Source organism: Elgaria multicarinata, chromosome 5 (genome assembly GCF_023053635.1).
Source record: "Elgaria multicarinata webbii isolate HBS135686 ecotype San Diego chromosome 5, rElgMul1.1.pri, whole genome shotgun sequence".
NCBI lineage: Eukaryota > Metazoa > Chordata > Lepidosauria > Squamata > Anguidae > Elgaria > Elgaria multicarinata.
In genome coordinates, this window is record NC_086175.1 from 20,180,024 (window position 1) to 20,200,753 (window position 20,730).

The 20,730-nt window shown below is 39.5% G+C and overlaps 1 protein-coding gene across 1 annotated transcript in view; it reads left to right on the forward strand.

Moving 5' to 3' along the window:
* The window catches only part of PIBF1 (progesterone immunomodulatory binding factor 1), a 132,210-nt gene that overhangs the window by 1,509 nt on the left and 109,971 nt on the right, over positions 1–20,730 (forward strand). The window contains exons 2-8 of the mRNA XM_063126002.1: positions 1,186–1,482; positions 3,681–3,781; positions 5,307–5,505; positions 6,433–6,552; positions 17,430–17,563; positions 18,918–19,026; positions 20,297–20,478. Of these exons, the coding sequence (XP_062982072.1) occupies positions 1,231–1,482; positions 3,681–3,781; positions 5,307–5,505; positions 6,433–6,552; positions 17,430–17,563; positions 18,918–19,026; positions 20,297–20,478 (1,097 nt within the window). The 5' untranslated portion in view covers positions 1,186–1,230. The remainder of the gene's footprint in view (positions 1–1,185; positions 1,483–3,680; positions 3,782–5,306; positions 5,506–6,432; positions 6,553–17,429; positions 17,564–18,917; positions 19,027–20,296; positions 20,479–20,730) is intronic.

Genomic DNA, 20,730 nt, shown 5'->3' on the forward strand with positions numbered 1-20,730 from the left:
GGTTAAGGGAATGCCCTTAACCATTTTGTGGTTAAGCAGCATGGTTTAACGTGTTGTCTCAACCAGGCCAGTGGCTGAGTTTGGACGACACACTAATCAATGTGGGGGTGGTAATAGAAACAGAATGGGAAACAACCGTTGATTAGTGTGTCGTCCAAACTCAGTCATAGCTTGACGTTGGCTTGTTTCAAACAAACCATAGTTAAGATTAAGCCCAGTTTGACCCTGTTCAGATAACACGCTAAGCCACAGTGGTTAAGCATTTTGAGCTAAACATTATGGCTTAGTCTGTCATGTGAACCATTCCTAACCATGGTGGCTACATAAACACAGTTTAAACACACTCACCAACCATTTGCAGCAAAAGGGTTATTAGCCTAACCATGGCTTGGTGTGTTGCCTGAACAGGTCCTTTGTTAGGTTTGGATAGTGTGGTAGTGAAAGCTGAATGCCTTGTGGCTTTTCCAGAGGAGGAGAGGAGAAGAGGAAACCATGCAAGCCCAACACTCACCTAGGTTTATTCCTACCACAATAAACCATGATTTATCATGAAATCAGAACGCAGCCTACTTTTTACTCTGCTTAAGTTAGGAATAAATAAAAAGTGTAACTCAAAAATATGAGCAAAAAGGAAGAGAACATAAATACTGTACTTTCATTTAATGTAATAAGCTTTTGGAATGCCTAGGAAAATGTGAAGTAGAAAATTTAATAACCAATACCTCTCCTAGATTTATATAACTGAATCACTATCAATTTTGTTCCGCAGTCTTATGTTCTTTTGTTGGCTAAGCAATGAATATTTGAGTTAGAGTGCAATCCTACGGACTTTTAGACTGAAAAAAGTACTACAGCTACCAGCAACAGCCATGCTAGCCAGGGGATGTTGGGATTGTAGGACTCCTTTCTGTCTAAACGTGCATAAGATCGTGCTCTTACACAGTGTAATCCCTACAGCATTGCATCCCAGATTATAACAAGAGCTTCATGGATGCAAGAAATGTTTGACAAACCATTTATTTCACAGAAGATAATTTCATGAATACTAGCTGAAATGTGAGTATGTAGCTTTTGATTTTGTGTATAATTGTACATTTGCCATGTTTCAGATGGTGCAAGATGAAATCTATAAAGCCATTCTGCTTATCAGTGATTCCTTTTTCTTTCTTTTTTTTTACTTTTCAGGCTGCTTGAACTGTTAGTAGAAAAACTTTCCACACTGACAGAAGAATGTCACGGAAAGGCTCCAGGGAATCTAAAAAAGTTAACGTGTCCAGCTCTTTAGAATTGGAAGATATTAGTTTGGAGACTACACTACCCACTGATGATATTTCTTCCTCAGAAGATCGGGAAGGCCCAGTTAAAATTACTAGACAGCTTATTGAACGGAAAGAGCTGCTTCATAATGTCCAGTTACTGAAAATAGAGCTTTCCCAGAAGAACTTGATGTTAGATAACCTGAAGGTGGAATACTTGACAAAAGTAAGAGCTCATTCACGTGTGTGTGCATGTTCTGGGGTTGCAAGTAACAAAGTAATTATTGGTAGCTATAGTGATGTGTAGTTGTTAATTATCTTTTTTTTAAAAAAAGAATCCCTTGTCACTTTCCCAGCATAATTTTTTACCTATGATATTTATTTATTTATTTATTGCATTTCTATACTGCCCAATAGCAGAAATGCTCTGGGCGGTTCACACAAATCAAAACCATAAAGTACAATTTAAAGTATAAAACTTTAAAGTGTAGAATATTGTCCTTTAGATGTGTGTCTGCAGTACACAGGTCCACAGTACCTGTGAAATAAGGCTGTTCTAAATGACTTGTTAAAGGTTATGCTGGCATAGTAGAATCATGGGTTTTAATTATCATTGCATACAAGAAATAATACAGAAATCTACTTTCGTGCTCTGCATGTTTTATCTTTAGAACTTGCTTTAAACATGTTTACTTGGAAGTAATTCACACTGAGGTCATTGGGATGTACTTCCAAGTTATGTGTTTGTGACAAGACAACTTTGTAAGTCTATCATTGAGCCTGTTCAGACAAAGCACTAAGCCCAAGGTTATGCCGCTAACCGTTTTGCATCAAAAGGTTAGTGAGCGTGTTTAAATCACGGTTATGTAGTCACCATGGGTAGAAATGGTTCACATGACACACTAAGCCATAATGTTTAGCTCAAAATGCTTAACCACCATGGCTCAGCTTGTTCTCCAAACAGGGTCATTGTGCATTATAAATGTCAGCTTGATTTTTGCCTGGAGAGCTAACAGCCCAATCATATCTTTAAAATTGCTAAGTAAGAAAACAATCCCGTGGCCATTAGACAGTGTTGAGGGGTGGGGGCAGTGTAGGATTATTCAGATTCCTGGATCCGAGGCCAGAGATAGCTCCCACACACACATGCAGCCGGCATGGAAAGAACTGTGCTGCCTGCCTGTACAAGCTTGCAAACATGAGCTTGGACAGGAGGCAAAGGGCGCAGTTCTTGGAGAAGGGACCAGGGTGGCCAGCTTATGAAAAATCCTCCCCAGCCTCCTTCCCTCCCACTCTTTAGAGCCCCAGCTAGACAGGCAAAAATGCCCATCTAGCTAAAATGCAGAGTGGGGGAAGCGCAGAGACAAAAGTCACCTCCGCGCTCCTCCTATTCTGCATAGGATTCCCATCAGCCTCTGCATTTGGAGGCTGATAGAAATCCCAATAAGACTGCGCCCTAAGTGACATTTCCCAAATGCATATACAGTGGTGTACTTTCAAAGAACTATATGACTAGAATCCCTTGATGAGAGTGTTTGAATATGTTTCAAGGCAATACTTAGTAGTAAGCGTTTTAAAGAGCCTCGTGTGGCGCAGAGCGGTAAAGCAGCAGTTTCTGCAGCTGAAACTCTCCCCACGGCCTGAGTTCGATCCCAGCGGAAGCTGGTTTCAGGCAGCCGGCTCAGGTCGACTCAGCCTTTCATCCTCCCGAGGTCAGTAAAATGAGTACCCAGTTAGCTGGGGGAAAGGTAATAATGGCCGGGGAAGGCAATGGCAAACCACCTCGCTATAAGGCCTGCCAAGAAAACGTCAGTGAAAGCTGGCGTCCGTTCAAGAGTTAGTAATGACGCAGTGCTTGCACGAGAGGTTCCTTTCCTTTCCCAAGCGTTTAATACGGCATGAAGGTCTGCCATTCATGATCATCAGAAATGGCTATTTCTTTTTTTTTTATTTAGAGGGCCTTTTTGTAGCATTCTTCAGCCAGAAAGACTCTCGGGATAGCTTAGAGATCTATTTTTTAAAAAACGGCAAGACTAAAATGCACAACGTGAAAAGAAGAAAGGATGAGGGAAAAGGCAAACTCTGGCACCAGTTCTTAAAGTTCCATCTCTTACAATGACTAGCTTGGATGGAAACAGTTCAGTAGCCTGACGGAGTGGTTGCCACTAAGTGCCCAAATTAAGGAAGGGGATGGATGAGTAAGGTGGAGATTTTGGACATATTAAAATTGTGTGTGGGGTGCCTAAATAATACAGTCCTTATTGTTAATGCTATGTGGCACATAAAAGTATAGGTAAAATTGTAATCAGAACTGTAATGCCTTCATTTTTCATTTCCACATAATCTGTAAGCTCTTTAAAAAAAACACTAAATTTGGCGCACCTCAAGAAATCCTATTTTCTTCTATTTAAATATTTTCTTTAGATTGAAGAATTAGAAGAAAAACTTAATGATGCTCTCCATGGGAAACAGCTGCTGTCTTTACGACTAGATAACCAGTTGGCATTACAACAAGAAGATGCTCGGTATGGAAAGGAAAAAAAAAGAGAAAATTAATATATTCTGAACTCAGAAGTAGAAGCTCAGTTATAATTTTCTGTCAATCTTTTGTGCAAATTTTGCATTAAGTTATGTACTTACACTTCAAATCTCTAAGGAGGTACAGACGTAATGCCATACTATCATTAACACATGTGAATGAGCTGGCCCAGATCCTCAGACCAGTATGCTTCTTCCTCTGCCTTGTGCACTCAGAGATTCCTGCTCCCCTTTCCTGATTTTAGGCAAACTAATTTTGTCCAAACCAGAAAACTGGCTTGTGCTTGTCTTGTAGACCAGGATTGGTAACTAGGGTTAAACTCTGAATTTCCCATTCTGGTTTTCAGATTAAGTACAAACTGCAATTGGAGAAAAGATGATTTGCTTCAGACCAGGAAATTAGTGATGGAATTGCTGTGTGCAACAGTAGTAAGAAGGAGAGAGAGCAAGTACTGCCAAACTATGGTTTGGTGATTTCTGAACCACTCCATTATTTAATTCCTGCAAATACCTGTATAGATTGTAGCAGATAGTATGGGTACTTATATAGAGGTCATCAGAACAAACATAATGAAGGGAAAAAGCATATTTCTTGGAAAGCTGGACCTCTAATGTTCTTGTCTCAGTAATATTTTCTAATAAATATAAGCGTGGTGTTGATGCGTTAAGGATTTCAGAGCACATTCATATTGTTTCAAGTTGCCCACTCCGGTCAACATGAAACAATATTCTCATTGCACTGACTAGTGTTGAAATTATTAGAATTGAGCTTTTAAATTACACAGAACTACTTACGGTTTCAAAAGCAAAAATGGAGAAAACATCTGTCCCTCTCCCTGATAGCTTGCACTGGGAAAAGAGCATAAGCGCTTAATTATGCTTAATTATTCTGAGTTGTGCCCAGCAGTGTTATTCCATGGGGCTGTTTGCATGACACAACAGCCCACCATGGGTTGTTTAAATAACCCATAATGAGGCTGTGGTGTGTGACACCCCCCCCACCCCCTCTATGGTGTTGTTGTGTCATGCACACCTAGCTAAAGTGGTTATGCAAGGTTTAAACAGCTCAAGTGGAGATTGGATATGTAAAGTGTTAAATAGCCCACAACAAGCTCCAGAGTGCCACCCAAGCCCGGTCCATGAATGCAAATAGATTTGCAGTCACAGAAAGGAATCCTAATATGAGCACAACTCTCTTTCCAGTTCCTTCCATTTGTGGAGTAACAATGGTGGTTTTAACCTTGAGTTATCTGAAGACTTTAATGCTTATCTGGTTTTTTTATGCTTGGCTTCTGCAAATGAATTGGTAGTGTTAATACCATGCAAAGTATTAAGAAGTATTGAAGCAACACTAGTTTTCATTTTTATAATTTCTAGTAAGTAACACTAGTTCTGATCGTTTTATGATATTAGTGTTTATGAAACAGCGGATTCAAAGGAGTTAAAATTATTAACTTTGTACGGTAGGTTCTGTTAGGTAAAACACGAATAATAGCTCATCTGTTTTTGTAGAAAGCATCAAGAACTAATGAAACAGGAAATGGAAACCATCTTGTTGCGCCAGAAGCAGCTAGAAAAGAATAACCATCAGTTAAGAGAACGGTCCGGAGATATCCGTCGCAGTTTGCGTGACCTTGAATTGACTGATGAATACTACACCAAACTCCGATCTCTTCCAGAAGATGAACTTTCTATTCCTGAATATGTGTCTGTAAGTACATGCACTTACAGTGAACTGAGTAGTTTGACTAGATCTCAGAAGCTTAAATCTGTCAATGCTAGAGAGTTCACTCTGATGGAGATAATAGTGCAAGAAAAAAAAATTGTGAATGCAGGAAAAATGTATTCTGGGATCATTATATAAATGTGGTTCCTGGAACAATGTGGTTATATAAAATGTATTTTTGCATTTTTTAAAAAAACCTTTATAAAAGTCTGCTTTCCTCGCAATCACATGATTTTATGTATATAACAAATCCCGATTCCCTCTAGTACCCATAACCTGTCAGTGTAATGAGCACCATCCTTGGTATTTAGCTTAATTTATGAGGTAGCATTCTGATCTGTGTTGTTGATCTCCTGACCTTTATTTTCAGTGATCACGCTTCAAAGAGACATGTGTAGGATACATTTCTCACCCAAGATCTTATCAGAAAATGTGGGAACTGCATTGTTGCCTCTGACCTTTGATGGTCCATCTAATCGAATTATAGGCAGTCAGATGTAGGAGTCCTCTGATATTCATCCTAAGTTTTAGTATTATCTTCTCTAAAAATCATACTGCCAAAGGTGTTAATCACAATGTTGCACCTCTGGCAAGAGTGATCTGTCCCTCCCCCAGGCAGCCTGATGGACAGGGGGGAAGGGAGAAAGAGAGAGAGAGAAGTGGGTAGCAGAAAGGGAGAAGTGAAATATGGCTTTTGGCAGAGAAAATGTTCACCAACCCTGGTATAGTGCTTTGTTTATTTTAAGTGCTTTATACAGAATTTAAAAAGACAAGCCTATGCCTGAAAGCTACAAAGTGAAGTGAAGTCAAGGCAAAGGAGGAAGTGGATGGGGAGGATAGAACGGTATAAAATATTTATAACCCTTTTATTCATTTGAAGAGTAATAACTGTGTTTACCTTGTGCTTTATAGATTAGATTCTATGAAGCAGTACATCCCTTAAGAAAAGAGCTAAGCGAACTACAAGTGAAGAAGGAAACAGTATCTGAAGAACTGAATGATTACAAATCTCAGCTGAAACGTTTGATGGAGGTCTGTAGATTAATATTTTTTAAAGTAATGTTTCAAAGCAGTAATAGTATCATGAATTGAACTTTGCAGCTTTCTGTGTAGCACACTGCTTATGTTGGGTATTTACATACACAGATTTGCTTTTTCCTGACCAATACCTCAGTCCCAGAGAAGTATACAAAGGGCAGCTTTGTATACTTGTCAGTCAAAACTGTCTTATTGACTCGCTTATTGGCTGAAATTTTGTAAACTGCTTACTGAAACATATTATGCACTAAGATTTGATAAACCCTTGGGGGCATAGGCAGGTGTGTTAAGTTCAAGCCTGTTGTTGTCCCTTCCATTTTTATACTAAGTATTGGCTTTGTGTGCAGCCACCACACCACAACTAAGACTTGTTGCACAAGATTTGATAAACGGATTCTATTCAGAGATAATGGCAAGCTTAACTGCGGTGTGTCTTATGCTCACACAGTCTGTTGTCCCATTTACTTTCATATGCCAAAGGAAGCATCCTCTTCTGGTTTTAAATAACCACAATTCCCTATAATACCTAAAGTTGTGGAACTGTGGTGTTGTTTAAATGTTAGATAGTGATCAAACCATATTCTGAAACCACGGTTTGATACTGACTTGTTCTCGCTAACTAATTTAAAGGAGCTACAGTTTCCCCAAGTTCTAATGTCACAGGCAACTGTGGTTTAAATTCAAAAGCTTTCTTTCTCCTTGCAGGCACATAAAGGAGGGGACTGTATGAGCCCGTAGCTCACAGTCATGTGAATGGAAAACCATTGCTACGTGAACTTGGCTGTATTGCCAGTGCAGTGCCTAATGGGAGACTGTAGACTTCTTACTTTTTATGTAGAAGTTCTTATTTGCTAAATTACTTACATTTTTTTGAATGAAATGAGAAAATTTGTTCTGTTTTGGACCAAAGTCAACTGAAAACCTTTATGTTTAGCTCGCTGGAACACCGTTTCAGAAAAGATAGGATGGAACTAGGTTTCTTCTAACATGTTTTTAAAAACTCTCCTGTATCTGAATATACCAGAATAATAAACTTCAGTGTGGCTTATTGTTACTAAATTTCATCAAAGCTGAACCCATAACTAATTTCTGTAATACAAAACAAATTCTGCTGGATATCAGTAAAAATGCTGTGTGTTTAAATTCCTTTCTCTTTATGTAGTAATCAGAAGCTAAAAGTTGGTTATTATTCATCAACCTTTTTCTTTTTTCAATCTTCCAAATATTAGTTCACAATAAAGAGTAAAATACAGATGATTGTACAGCGGAGATGGGTAATCTCTGCCATAAATCACTCAGCATTAACTTTACCTTTATTCCTTAAGAGTAGCTTATTTTAGACACAACAGCAATATGCCATATGTTCAGATCAGTGGGATATCAGCTGTCTTCAAGTACCTTGCAATAGAAATGTTAGCTGCTGTTCATAAATCAATTAAAAGTTGTAACTCAGAATCTAATGCTATGTCTTTCAAATTATGTAACAAAATCACAAATGCCCAGCTTTTGTAGTTTGTAGGTAAAGCAAAACATTCCCAATATATATTCCTAGATCTAAAAATTTTAGAAATCCAATGAGGTGGCAAATAACACTGCTATTTATAAAAGTTTTCCTTCAGTTCTGCTGAGATCAAACTTGATGGAACATTTCTCCATATCCAAGCCCATTCACTCTGTAGGATAGGTTATCTTGCCTGATTTCTCTTTTGAGAGCAGGTGAAGAAATAGTTAAACCTGAACCTTTGCTAATTCTTACCACTTGGTGTCAGTATCTACTCAACAGTGGTTGAAGTATTTGTGGCAATGGCATGACATCTAGAACCTATGCTTTTGCTTCCATAAATTAAAGAGGATCAGGGCTGAGGATGTTGCTCAGGGAAAGTAGAGGGTGCTGCCCAGAAGACATTGAAAATATTTAGAATTCAGTTCCTGGCAAAAGCTTAAAATTTAACCTAGTGCCCTCCAGAGTATGAATGAAATTGGTTCTAATTGCAGTTACTGTGAATGCAGACTGTTTTCCCAGGTGTGCTTTGCTGTAACTGAACTCGCTCTATTGAAATATATTTTCTTAGACACCATGCTATATATCTATGGGAAGGAGCTGTTTACGGGTGTCAAATTTGAAACTCAGCTCAACATTTCTTCTCATTCATAACCTGAAGGAAGAAATCCTGATTCTGCCAAATGAAAATAAGTCAATTTTAACTGCCATATGTAGAAAAAGATTGTCCACTTCAGCAGTTAATTTATATATTGGGAAAGAATGTGACATTATTTCTTATCAAAGTTGGAAAGGCTATAATTACTGGAAATGCCATAAAATAGTTCCAAGAATTATTGGAAATAAGTTTAATCTTGCTTCATAAATTTTGCTGACTTATATTTGGTATTGCTCCATTTTGGGGAAAAGGTTGCATGCAATTTTCAAAAGCAATTTTATAAAGCTGCTTACTAAGATGTTTCTAATAGGCGATGAATTACATGGAAAGGGGAAGGCCGTAGACAAACCTTTCTCTGAACTGATTTTGGGGTTAGTGGTTCAGTTTGGATCCCTAATTCAACTTTGGATCTTCTGCACGCAAAACATGCGCTCTGCCACTGAGCTATGGCTCCTCCCTTTGTGAAACAGTCTAGAAAACTGTAAGGGGTTTTCAGGTATTGCAAACCTCTCACATTTCTTAAAATTGTTAAAATCAGCCAATTTTATGGCACCTGATTTTAGGGAACCTTCCTTTGTAAATGAAATGCATAATAAATTTAAAGAAACTCATTTATCAGGACTTAATAAATCCACCTGCTTTAATAGTGATTCATCTAACTCAGTGGTTCCCAAAGTCGGCGGTACTGCCCCCTTGGGGGGGGTGGGATTGCATAGGTGGGTGTTAAGGGGCAGGGGACGCTCGAGGTGGTCTTTTCCAAGAAGTGCCTCTCCAGAAGGTCTTAAAACCCAGGGACATTTTTATGGGAGAAGGTAGTTTGGTCCCAAGCCATATAGGAGAAGAATCCATACATGTATTAGTACTGTTTAAGAAGAGTCCTTTTAATGGTGAATTGAAATGTTTCAAAAGCACCAAAATGCTAATGAAGAGACATACCCTGCTTGGTGTGCCCTGCCACACCGGCTGCAAAACAGAAATGTTTGCTCTCTTTTCCCTCGGCAAGCCTGCAGTGGGTGCTTCCCATTTAAAGGGGCTGCGTGCAGCACGCCCCCTTTTACATTCTCAGCTCTTCAGCTCAGCTCCTCTGCCTGGCCGCTGCCACTGCTGCTCAGCCTGGGGGCCCAGACCAGCAGGATCCAGAGGCGCATGGCCTCTTTAAATGGGAAGCACCCGCCCCAGGCTTGCCGAGGGATGGAGGGAAAAGAGAGTGAACGCTTCTGTTTGCAGCCGGCGTGGCGGGGCACACCAAGCAGGGTATGTTTCTTTATTCACGTTTGGTGCTTTTTTGAAACATTTCAATTCACTGTTAAAAGGACTCTTCTTAAATGGTATTAATACATGTGTGGATTGAAGTGGGTCTTGTTGGCAGCATGGCTCTGGACAACTCGGGCTGATGGAGCGCCTCTCCCGGCATGACGCTACCCAAATATACTACACTCATCATCTAAGGCCCTCCTCAAAGTGCCTCCTCCTAGCAGAGGTTTGCAAAAAATGGAGATTTTTTTTTTTAATTAAATTAGGGTACTGCTGTGATTGACCTGCTTTTTAAGCACATGCGTTCTTTTGCAGCAGCATTTTGGCCCCTCCGGGCACTCCTTGGCGTGAGGCTAGCCACCGCCGTTCCCCTCCTCCTCCCTCCCTGACCCCATTGGAATCCCAGGGGGCACTGGGCATGAGTTTGTGGAACCAAGGGGGCGGTTACCTGAAAAAGTTTGGTAACCACTGATCCAACTGGACAGGTCGGAAATTGTACCCTCTTGTGACATCAGTGGTGGTTGTTTTAATTACTGATTAGGACTGGCAGAGTTTTAACAGTTTATTAGTATTTTATTTATTTATTTATTTATTACATTTTTATACCACCCAATTGCCGAAGCTCTCTGGGCGGTTCACAAAAATTAAAACCATAATAAAACAACCAACATGTTAAAAAGTATGCTGCAGATTCATCCCCACCCCACACACTCTGAATCCCTAAATGGTAGCAGTGCAGGCATGTGTGTGTGTGTGTGTCTTTGGGGAAAGCTGAGGAAATCACTTTAGTTTAAACAATCTTGCCAGTGATGGGGATTAGTTTAGAGCGTGAGGATGGCAGGGAGATGTCTCTAAAAGTTCAAGGCCTGAAATACGCACAATACATTTTAAAAGGATCTGATTTCACTAAATAACATTAACAAAATCCCATGAATAGAACAATTTTAAAAGGAAAGGAGGATATAAAGGTAAGTAAAAAGTAGTATGAGCTTTTTAGCAGCCAGCAAACAAACAAACAAAAAAGTAGCTGGTGTTGCTAAGATCACTACTTATTCTTTTCAAAATAAATTTACTTTTTCATGTTACACTTTGATGGGAATTCCACGATACTCTGGAGTGAAAAACTCAGGAGTGGTGATTGCTAACAATCATAACATACAATTGGATTTTATAGAAGGCAGAGGAAACCTATATAGATCTCTGTACTGCAGTGTACCAGAACTATTTACCTTTCATCCCAAACGATATAATTTTATTTCATCCTAAAGTGGCCATATAAGGAGAGCGTTCTTATATGCAATAGGAGATCATGTATTTTATTCCTCCTAACTCTACTTCCTGTTTAGAACTTTTGAGAGTTTTCTGCAGTAAACATAGGGCTTGTTCTACCTATTAATAAGTGTATCTTTTTAAGAAGTGCACTGTATCCTGGACAGCTATTGTTGAAAATGCAGCATTGAAGGATGGAAGGTTTTACGAAACTGAAGCAGCACAAGTAGTGTGTATTTTTTTTATTGTTAGTTTGACTTGAGATTTACTCATGGGTCATTCTAATGGACTTTTTTTGCTAATATGAAATCACCATGTAGGCAGAACTTGTTCTAAAACATGATAATAAGATGGTGCCTTCATGCTGCCTAACACAGGACAGTACTGTCCTGTGTTAGGACAGTACGGTATGATCTTGTTTACACATATTGTAGTTCAGTGGCAAATTGTAGGTTAATTACCCCACAACTTGTGCGAACAACCCATGGGTTAACTTTGGGTTGTTTAATCCACAAACCACCTGAAGTACCCATGTTTGGACTTCATAGTAAAAATCTATGAATCCCATATTTATAGGTTATTGCTGGAAACTAAAAGCGGCTTGCATGCAGCTCATATTCTCACAGTTCGAGGGTTAGTTGTGGCCAGACCCTATCGGTCTGCATTGGTATGAACCTTACGGTGTCCAGTCACAGCAATGCTGATCTAGAAAATTGGATTTTCTTACAGTCCAATTTTTTTTATTGTTTCGCAAACATACATAACATAAAAGCATTACATAACGACATTACATCCAAGGGGAAAGAAAAAAAGTGTAGAGGGAAGAGAAAAGAATACACACACAAAGGTTAAGTTATATTTTCGGCTCTCTACATATCATAAATGTGAATTATTTTCTCTCCTTGTTTGATAATTTAACACAATAATCATGTTCTTTTCTTTCTTCTGAGTTAACTATATCTCATACACTGAATCCACAAATACATCGTTTTTCTCTGTTTTCTGCAAAAATTCTATCAGAGGTTTCCATTCAGATATGAATGTAGCTGTTGATTTATCTCTCATTATTGCCATCTCTGCCAACTTCAATATCTTCAATAGGCATTCTTCCATTGTTGGCGTTGGAATTTGATTTTGGTTAGCACTAAGATTGGATTTTCCATCTTAGTGCTAGCCATGCTCAAGCATAGGGTTCTCTTTATTGACAGTACATGTGTCTCTTGATGCAAACCTCTGTAAAGTTTAATATTTCCTTGCGGGGAGGATGTGTCCCAAACCCTGCTAATATGGGTCTGCACAAAAAATAGCACACTCCTGGACTTTTCTCAAAAACAGTAGGGTTTATTTTACAAATAACAGGATGAGAACATTTTTGGGTGAACAAGGAATATGAAAATAATCTGGTCGAAGAACAGCAGCATAAATAACATGCTCACAGAAAAATCAACACTATAGCTCCCAGTTTTCCAGACCCTTTCATCACTTTCCAGCCCTCTTCTTCAACTGTCCACTCTAACTGACCTAACTCCCTGTCTCCCCAGCTGGCCACATTTACCCCATTCCACCTCCTCCTGACTGGCCACTCCCACCTTCGGTTTATTACAGTTCTGTGTATTTTCTCGCACCAGTATCTTGAATTATGATGTCTAGAGGCTACTGCTGTCCAGGACCAAAAGCAAAGATTAAAAACAGCTAAAACAGCTACACCCCTTCCCTCAGTCAGAAGGTTCAAAGGGAGGAAGCAGCAGGAACCATCAGATGATTGGCAGCTCAGGGCAACAATGCTGATCCTCCCACGTCTGGATTCTTTACTGTCTGCTTAAATGCAGAGCTGGTCCGACGTGTTTGTCAAAAGTGACATCCAATTTGGCCCCAACCCTTTGTTCCAGCCTCAGTGTTGCAATATTTATATATACATTTTATTATTCATAACTTTATTCATAAAATAAATGGCTTCCAAACGTTGTGGTTCCTGCTTTATTTTCCAATTAATCCATTAGCATGACCATGTCACTGAGTGCCAAACCTTCTGTTGTAGAGCATAGGGTCTTCATCTATATAAATAAAAATGAAAAAGACCATTCGTTACTGTCATTATATCTCCGAAAGTTCTTCACCGATTGCTTTGAAATTTTGACACAAAATTCTCTCGCAATTGGCTGAGTGAATATAAATGTCACACCTGTGACAGTTACACGTTCAGAAGAAAGGTAACTGCCATGAGTTTCCAGTAACCTGGAAGAACGGGCATCAGCAAACGAGAAAAAAAGAAAAAGAATGCCTCAAATATGTGCCAAGGAACCAGCCAAGCAACGTTCAGCCAGACTTGAGGATGCACGGTTGCGAGCACTGCAATCGCATTCTACAGCTTCAGATCTGCTTTGTTCTCAACAGAATGAACGCGACAGGCTGAGAGTGGCTGAAAGACGTCAACGAGAAACAGCACATCAGCATCAAACACGACTCCGTGGTAAACAATCACACGATTACAACCCAGCTGATGATTATAGTTTGAGGTGGCATGTTCTCATTGGCACTATGACTGAAGTGTGTCCTTATTGCAAGGCTCTTAAATTTAATGGAGAAACAAAAGGAATGTGTTGCGCTGCTGGAAAAATTAAACTGCCTCAACTTGGAGAACCACCAGAGCCATTACAAACTTTGCTTGCCGGATATACCGCAGAATCAAAGCATTTCCTATCTAACATCAGGAAATACAACTCATTGTATTTCATAGTCAACATAAATTCCTACAAATGTATTTCATTGGTGATGGCAATGATGAATTAAATGCACGCTGCGGAATTTATACCGGCATAAAAAGGTCCATCGTTTCAAAACTTCAACAGCTACTTCACGAAAAAAACAATTTAGTACATTTGTTCAAAACAGCAATTGACATGATGCCATCTGATACACACAAGATTGTTATTCATGCTGACAAAACGCCTGCTGGAGAACATGTGCGAAGATTCAATGCTCCAACTATAGACGAAGTGGCAATTGTTATAGTCGGAGATCAATCTTGACAGGACCTTTCAAAGGTGAAGATGTCCTCATTCCTCGCATTCCTATGATTCCAACAGATATGCCATTTCAATTTAAGAGATTGCAATTCCCAATTCGATTGGCGTTTGCAATCACCATCAACAAAGCTCAGGGCCAATCTTTAGAATTGTGCGGTTTAGATCTAGACACAGATTGCTTCTCACATGGACAATTATATGTTGCGTGTTCTAGAGTCGGCAAACCAGACAATCTCTATATCTACACAGACAATGGAACAACTAAAAATATTGTATATCCACAAGCATTGTGAAATTAAACATATTAGAAACATCCGCTTTGTCTTTTTTTTCTTTTCAATTTAACCAGACTGAGCCACAGCAACGCGTGGCAGGGTACAGCTAGTTAATCATAAAAACCTACTGGCCTCTCTGCTCCCTCAAGTGATGTCATAGAGGTATGTCAGTTCACTGAGAAATGTTTTATATACTATCTGAGGGATAACATACTGCCAAAAGGCATGGGAAATTACAAACAAGTGATACCCAAATTGTGATCTGTTCAGGGAACTTGAAGCACATCATGCGGATAATAATAAATTCTAACCACACACCCTTTCATTGATGAGATTTGTGCTAAAACCCTCAAATGATATTCAAACCCAGTGCCATCATGTTGTGTTCTTTTGAACATTTTAAATGAAGTACCTCTACTTTTGTTGTAGAACTGTGATGTTCTATTAACCAATATAGTTTGAGAATGTGATCGTTATTAAGGCCTTTTTGGAGAGTTTTAGAAGTGGCTACCTCTCCTGGACCCACTCACGTCTACACTGTCTACACAACAACACTAGACTGCATTGCAGGGTTGTCATAAGTCAAGCTCCATACTGCAATTTTGGATAAATATGTACTGTAACTGCATATTCAATCAATCAATCTTTATTTACAGTCAACAGACCACCATTACAACATATAAGTGCACAGACGTAATAAAAATACATGATGGTAAAGAAGAAGGGATACATAATCTGTAAAAATGCTAATCAGTAAGTTTAAAATAATGATCAGACACCCATGAGTGGTCTAATGAGAATAGCCAGATTCAAAAATTTGGCCACTTGCTCAGTAATAGTCTTATTGGTACCCTGAAGTAAAATGATCATAAGAGACTCAGGAGAGCAACTGGGGAAACGCTGTATAATAGGACATATTAGGTCAACTGCAGTTGAAGGACAATTTATAAATGTTTCAAAATTCACAAAAAATGAGAGCATGAACTCCTGTTTTCGTTTTGTCTTTGTGGGCAGAAGATAGCATGCTACTGCCCAATTCCATCTGTATTAAAATTCTGCATTTTTCCATTAGGAATATGATCTATGGACACAGCTGTCACTTTTACCACAGTGGCAGGCAGCGGGATTGCCTCAAAAGTAATTTTTGAGAAAATAGACCTAGATCATAGGTTTGCTAAAATAAGAAGAAATAGACCTAAAACCATACATTTTTCTCTAGGGTAAAAACAAATAAATGAAAAGGAAGAAATACCTTTATACATTTTCTAGTAAAATAGTGTACTACAAAAAGAGCAAAGAGACTTGTGGCTTCTTAAAGACTAATACATTTATTATGACGTAAGCTTTCATCAGATGCAAGAAGGGTTGTCCTGGGTGGTGGACAAGGTGGGTGGGATTGTAACCAGCGAGGTCAGAGGGAAACGGAGTACAGATAATACAGACAGTGATAATTACGTTATTAACAGTGGCCATCACAAAAACCATTGCTAGTGATAATGCAAACATCCTGGAATTTGTGAGCTAATTAACACATAATGTATGATAAAATAATTAAGCTGGTAACTCAGAGTAGAAAAACCACAGCTAGCACAGGGTGCAGAACTATGCAGTGCAGGTGAGTTTGAAAACAGTGTATAATAGGGGGGGAACTTTAATATCGGTATATTACTAATTTGATTCGATTTATTTTTGGGATTAATGGGTGGTATCTGGTTACCATTTCCCGCTAATGGAAGTGGGGGAGGGGGAGTGAATCCATCTGTGCAAATTTGAAAGACTGATTAAAAAACAACCCACCATACTGTCTTTTGCACAAATTTGGACCAAAAAATTAAATACCTATACAATTTGCACAAATTGGAAGGACTGAAGCCCTCCCCAACAATTCCATTTGCACAATTGGAAGGAAGGAACCCTTCCCCCCCCCCCCAAAAAAAAGTTGCCAGTGTTAAAATTCTTCAGGAAAGGGATAGCAATTGAGGCAGCGGAGGGGGGGGGTATTCCTCCATAGGGAATGCTAGACTCTGAGATCTTGTAGGTTTGACAGCTGCTGTTGTGATTCCAAGTCCTCCCACTGAGTTCCGATACAATAAAGAGGTTTGCTGTGTAACCTACAAAGCTTTATTCAGCAAATAGACATCTCTTCACACCTGAAGGGAGTGAGAATGCTAGGAGTTTTCCTCTAAGCTTAATTAGACTAACTGAGTTAGGCAGTTGTTCTTTTAACTAAAGGGAGAGTTTCCCACACAGTCCAAGAACCACTTTAGCTCAAGGAGGGTCTTTGGAGAAGTTTTTAGCAAGTGGCTAGCCTGGTAGAGCGCCTCTCACCTGCTCTCAACTCTGCCCACTTGATTCTGTGGTGGACTCCGGCATCTACTCCCAAATCCCCTCACACTCCAACAGAAGCTGAATTCCCAGGGGAGGATGAGCTCTGAGTTGTTAGCATTCTCTCCGATAAGCTCCTGGGAAGATTCCTCTTTGATTCCTGAAGAGTTTTGGAGGATCTCCTCCCCTGCTTCCTGTCTTAGCTAGTAAATTTCTAGTCCTGCTTCTTTGTCTTCTTCGGATTCTGAGTTTGATTGACCTCCTGAAACCGTTTCCCCCACACAAAGGAGAACAGGCTTGATCCTAACAGCTATGTAGTGATCGGGTGATGGTGGGAGCTCTTGGCTGAGAGGGGTTGTGCTGCAAAGGCAGCTGGGATATGTATAGGGCGCAGGTGGGAGGACTGAGAGAGAAAGCAGCCATGCCAAGATCGTCTGTCGGGAGTAACTTGGGTTATTCATTGAACAACCAACCCATGGTGGCTTATTCTCAGGGTGGCGTAGCATGATGTGCGAACTTGCCTATGGTCACTTTCACTCTTTAACTTTTTTTTCCCTCCCCAGAACTATGAAGTAGAGAGAAGAGATCGTTCAGAGTTGGAAGTTAGATGTCAACGATTAACACTTGAACTAGCTGATACAAAACAAATGATTCATCAAGGTGATTATAGGCAAGAGAACTATGATAAAGTGAAATGGTAAGTGTGTATTAGTAAAGATCATAGAATGAACTTTAATTTTAACACAACATTTTCAATGGAACCTGTTCACAAGTCAGCTCCTATATCCTGTGGGTGAGAATGGGCCCTTATTGACAGGGCTGCAGAACCCCTTTCAGTCTGAGATGCATATTCCACTTCGGAACGCTTTTGTGTAGTCACATTCCAGTAGTGGGTGGGCAGGGCCAAAAGTAAAAGAACAGGGAGCGAAAATACCAAAATACCAGCCTATTTTAGCTTAAATCGCTTACTACCAGAAATGACGCTTTAAAAGACACATTTCAACCTTTTAGAATGGAGAACCTAGAAGGGCCAGATTTGGCCCCAGGCCTGAGGTTCTGCACTTATGGTAAAGAGGACCTGTCCTGTTCCTTCCAGATAGTCAAAAGGTGTTTGAGGTGCTGAAGCATGTTCATTTATTTCACTGGCTAGTCACGTATCTTTTAACAGTTAAAATCTTTGATTTGATGAACGCTCTAATAAGTGGTAGGTCTTTAGTGGGATGGATACAAAGTTTGCTTCTGCCAACGGTAGCATCACCTGAACAGAATTCTGCTCAGAAGTCTTCTACCAGCGGAAAGGTGGAGAAAGATGATTTTTGGTGATTTCCCCCTCCTCTGCAACCTTCCAGAGCAGGGGGATGGGGCAAGGCATGGGAGAGGAAATCAACAAAAATGGCTTCCTCCATCATTCCACCAATGGGATTCCTATGCTGTTTGACAGTGGAACAGAATGCCTTAGAAAATGGTAGACTCTTCTTTGTTAGAGACTCCCAACAGGTGGCTAGATGGCCACCTGTTGGGGATGCCGTAGTATTGGGTTTCCTGTATTGGCAGGGAGAGTGAACTAGAAGACTTTTGATGTCTCTTTCATCTGATTCTGTACTTCTTATTTTACTTCCATTCACATTTTGAAAATAAGTATAGGAAGGTGGATAGCATATTTCTGAAGAATAACCTAAATCATGTTAGAGCTAGTATGTCAACCAGAGAATTTTGCAGGATTTGTGCTGAACGCCTGTGTTGCACGTTTGCAGAAAACTGATGTCAAAACTCAAAGTGTGAGTGAACATGTATGATCTTGCAAAGTCTTGATAGCTTGCTGGCTTCTGTTACCTGAAGTTTTGAGAAAACATTCTAAAAGAACCCAAATATTGCTACTGGAGTAAATTCAGATCAATGGGGGCCAAATTAAGTTAAACGTGAACTAGTACAAGAATATTTGAAGGGCAGTTCTTGTTAGATGTGCTCAAGAAAAACAGATTACTGATGAAATTGAGAACTGAGAACATCATTTTACATCCACGGATCATAGTATGCTTTTGTTTCAACAGTGAGCGTGATGCATTTGAACATGACTTTTCAGAGCTCCGAAGAAAATACGAAATATTAGAAGTGTCACAGAAAGCACTAACAAAAGAAAGAAATGATTTATCAAAAGAGGTAGAATCTTCATATCTTTATTTGGGCTTTATTCAAAACATCTATTTAAATTAACAGGAGTGCCAAAACTAGAGTTTCCTTTGAAACAATCCTCAAATAGTTTACTACAGTAGTAGTGGATATGCCTAGAATGATTTATTTAGATGGAGCTCCGTGGCACAACGTAATTCTGGTCAGTCTGACTCATGAGTTGGGGATCCCTTCTCTGACCAGGTTTTCCTAAAATAATAAAACCACTGTGTTTAGTTTGCCATGTAGCCTTGTGTGCTCCTGCCTTTTGGGAGTATCATTTTCAAATAGCTAAATCAGAATTCATTATTCCGATAGCTTCTGTACTGTTTTACTAAATGAGATGTACTTAATACATTTCTGACCTGCAACACTCTAGATCTGCCAAATAGTGTCCTAATCCATATGAGGAAGTTTCGGAAAGGATCATTCTTTTCATTATTCTCTATAATCTGCTGGATTATAGAGAATACTGCTGCTTCAGTAGAGTGGGATGAAGTTAATTTGATCCCATATTTTCACTGTCCATGCATAGAATCATAGAATAGCAGAGTTGGAAGGGGCCTACAAGGCCATCGAGTCCAACCCCCTGCTCAGATATTAGGAAGGAAAGCATGGGGACTCTCAACTGTAACACATAAAAATCCATGAATTAACCAAATATATATTATAAGATTATAATCAAATAGGTTTAGAGTCGGTTATATACCTAGATTATAGTGTATCATATAGAGCCACTACACCACACTGAGAGCCAATGTGGTGTAGTGGCTAGAGTGTCAGACTGGGAGTTGGGAGATCCGGGTTCTAGTCCCCACTTGGCCATGGAAACCCACTGGGTGACTTTGGGCCAGTCACAGACTCTCAGCCCAACCCGCCTCACAGGGTTGTTGCAAGGATAAAATGGAGAGGAGGAGAATTATGTACGCCGCCTTGGGTTCCTTGCAGGAAAAAAGGTGGGATATAAATGCAATAATAAATAAATAAAAATATCATATGCAGAGAAAGAGAAATTAGCAGGTGCCAATACAGATAATGTAGTTGAAGAGCAAGGCAAGGAATATGTATAAATGCAAATCCAGGTTGTTCAAATAAGTTAGCTGCCCCACCAGTTACAATTGCATCCTGTTTTTGAAAATCACCCTGGGAGATCAACATAAATATTCTAAATAAAATGAAATTATAATAAAAGATCTTTCTGGGAGAGGGGGGATTCTACATACAGACTGCCTGATAGATAGATAGATATTTTAATTTAAAGGTTGCAACACTACAGCAGTCTGTTACCTTGCTGCAAAAAGATAAGGATTACCTCAACCGTCAAAATATGGAACTCAATGTCCGTTGTGCTCATGAAGAAGATCGTCTTGAAAGGCTTCAGGTTCAGCTGGAAGATGCCAAAAAGGCCAGAGAAGAAATGTATGAGAAATATGTCACATCCAGGTATAGAATTCAATTCAATTCTTTCAGTGTCAACAAATGATTGCATTAGAAAGTTGTCGGACAAATAATTGATATGAAACATAATTCTTATGCTCCATTTATCAGAGGTAACCATAACCGTGTAAATAAAATCATATTCTGGATGAGTCTTTAGGTCTCAGTTTCTACATAACGAAAAATCATAACTGACAGATCATATCATGATCATTTCCCCATTATTATGGGAGGATGACCATGGGCAGAAATTAATGA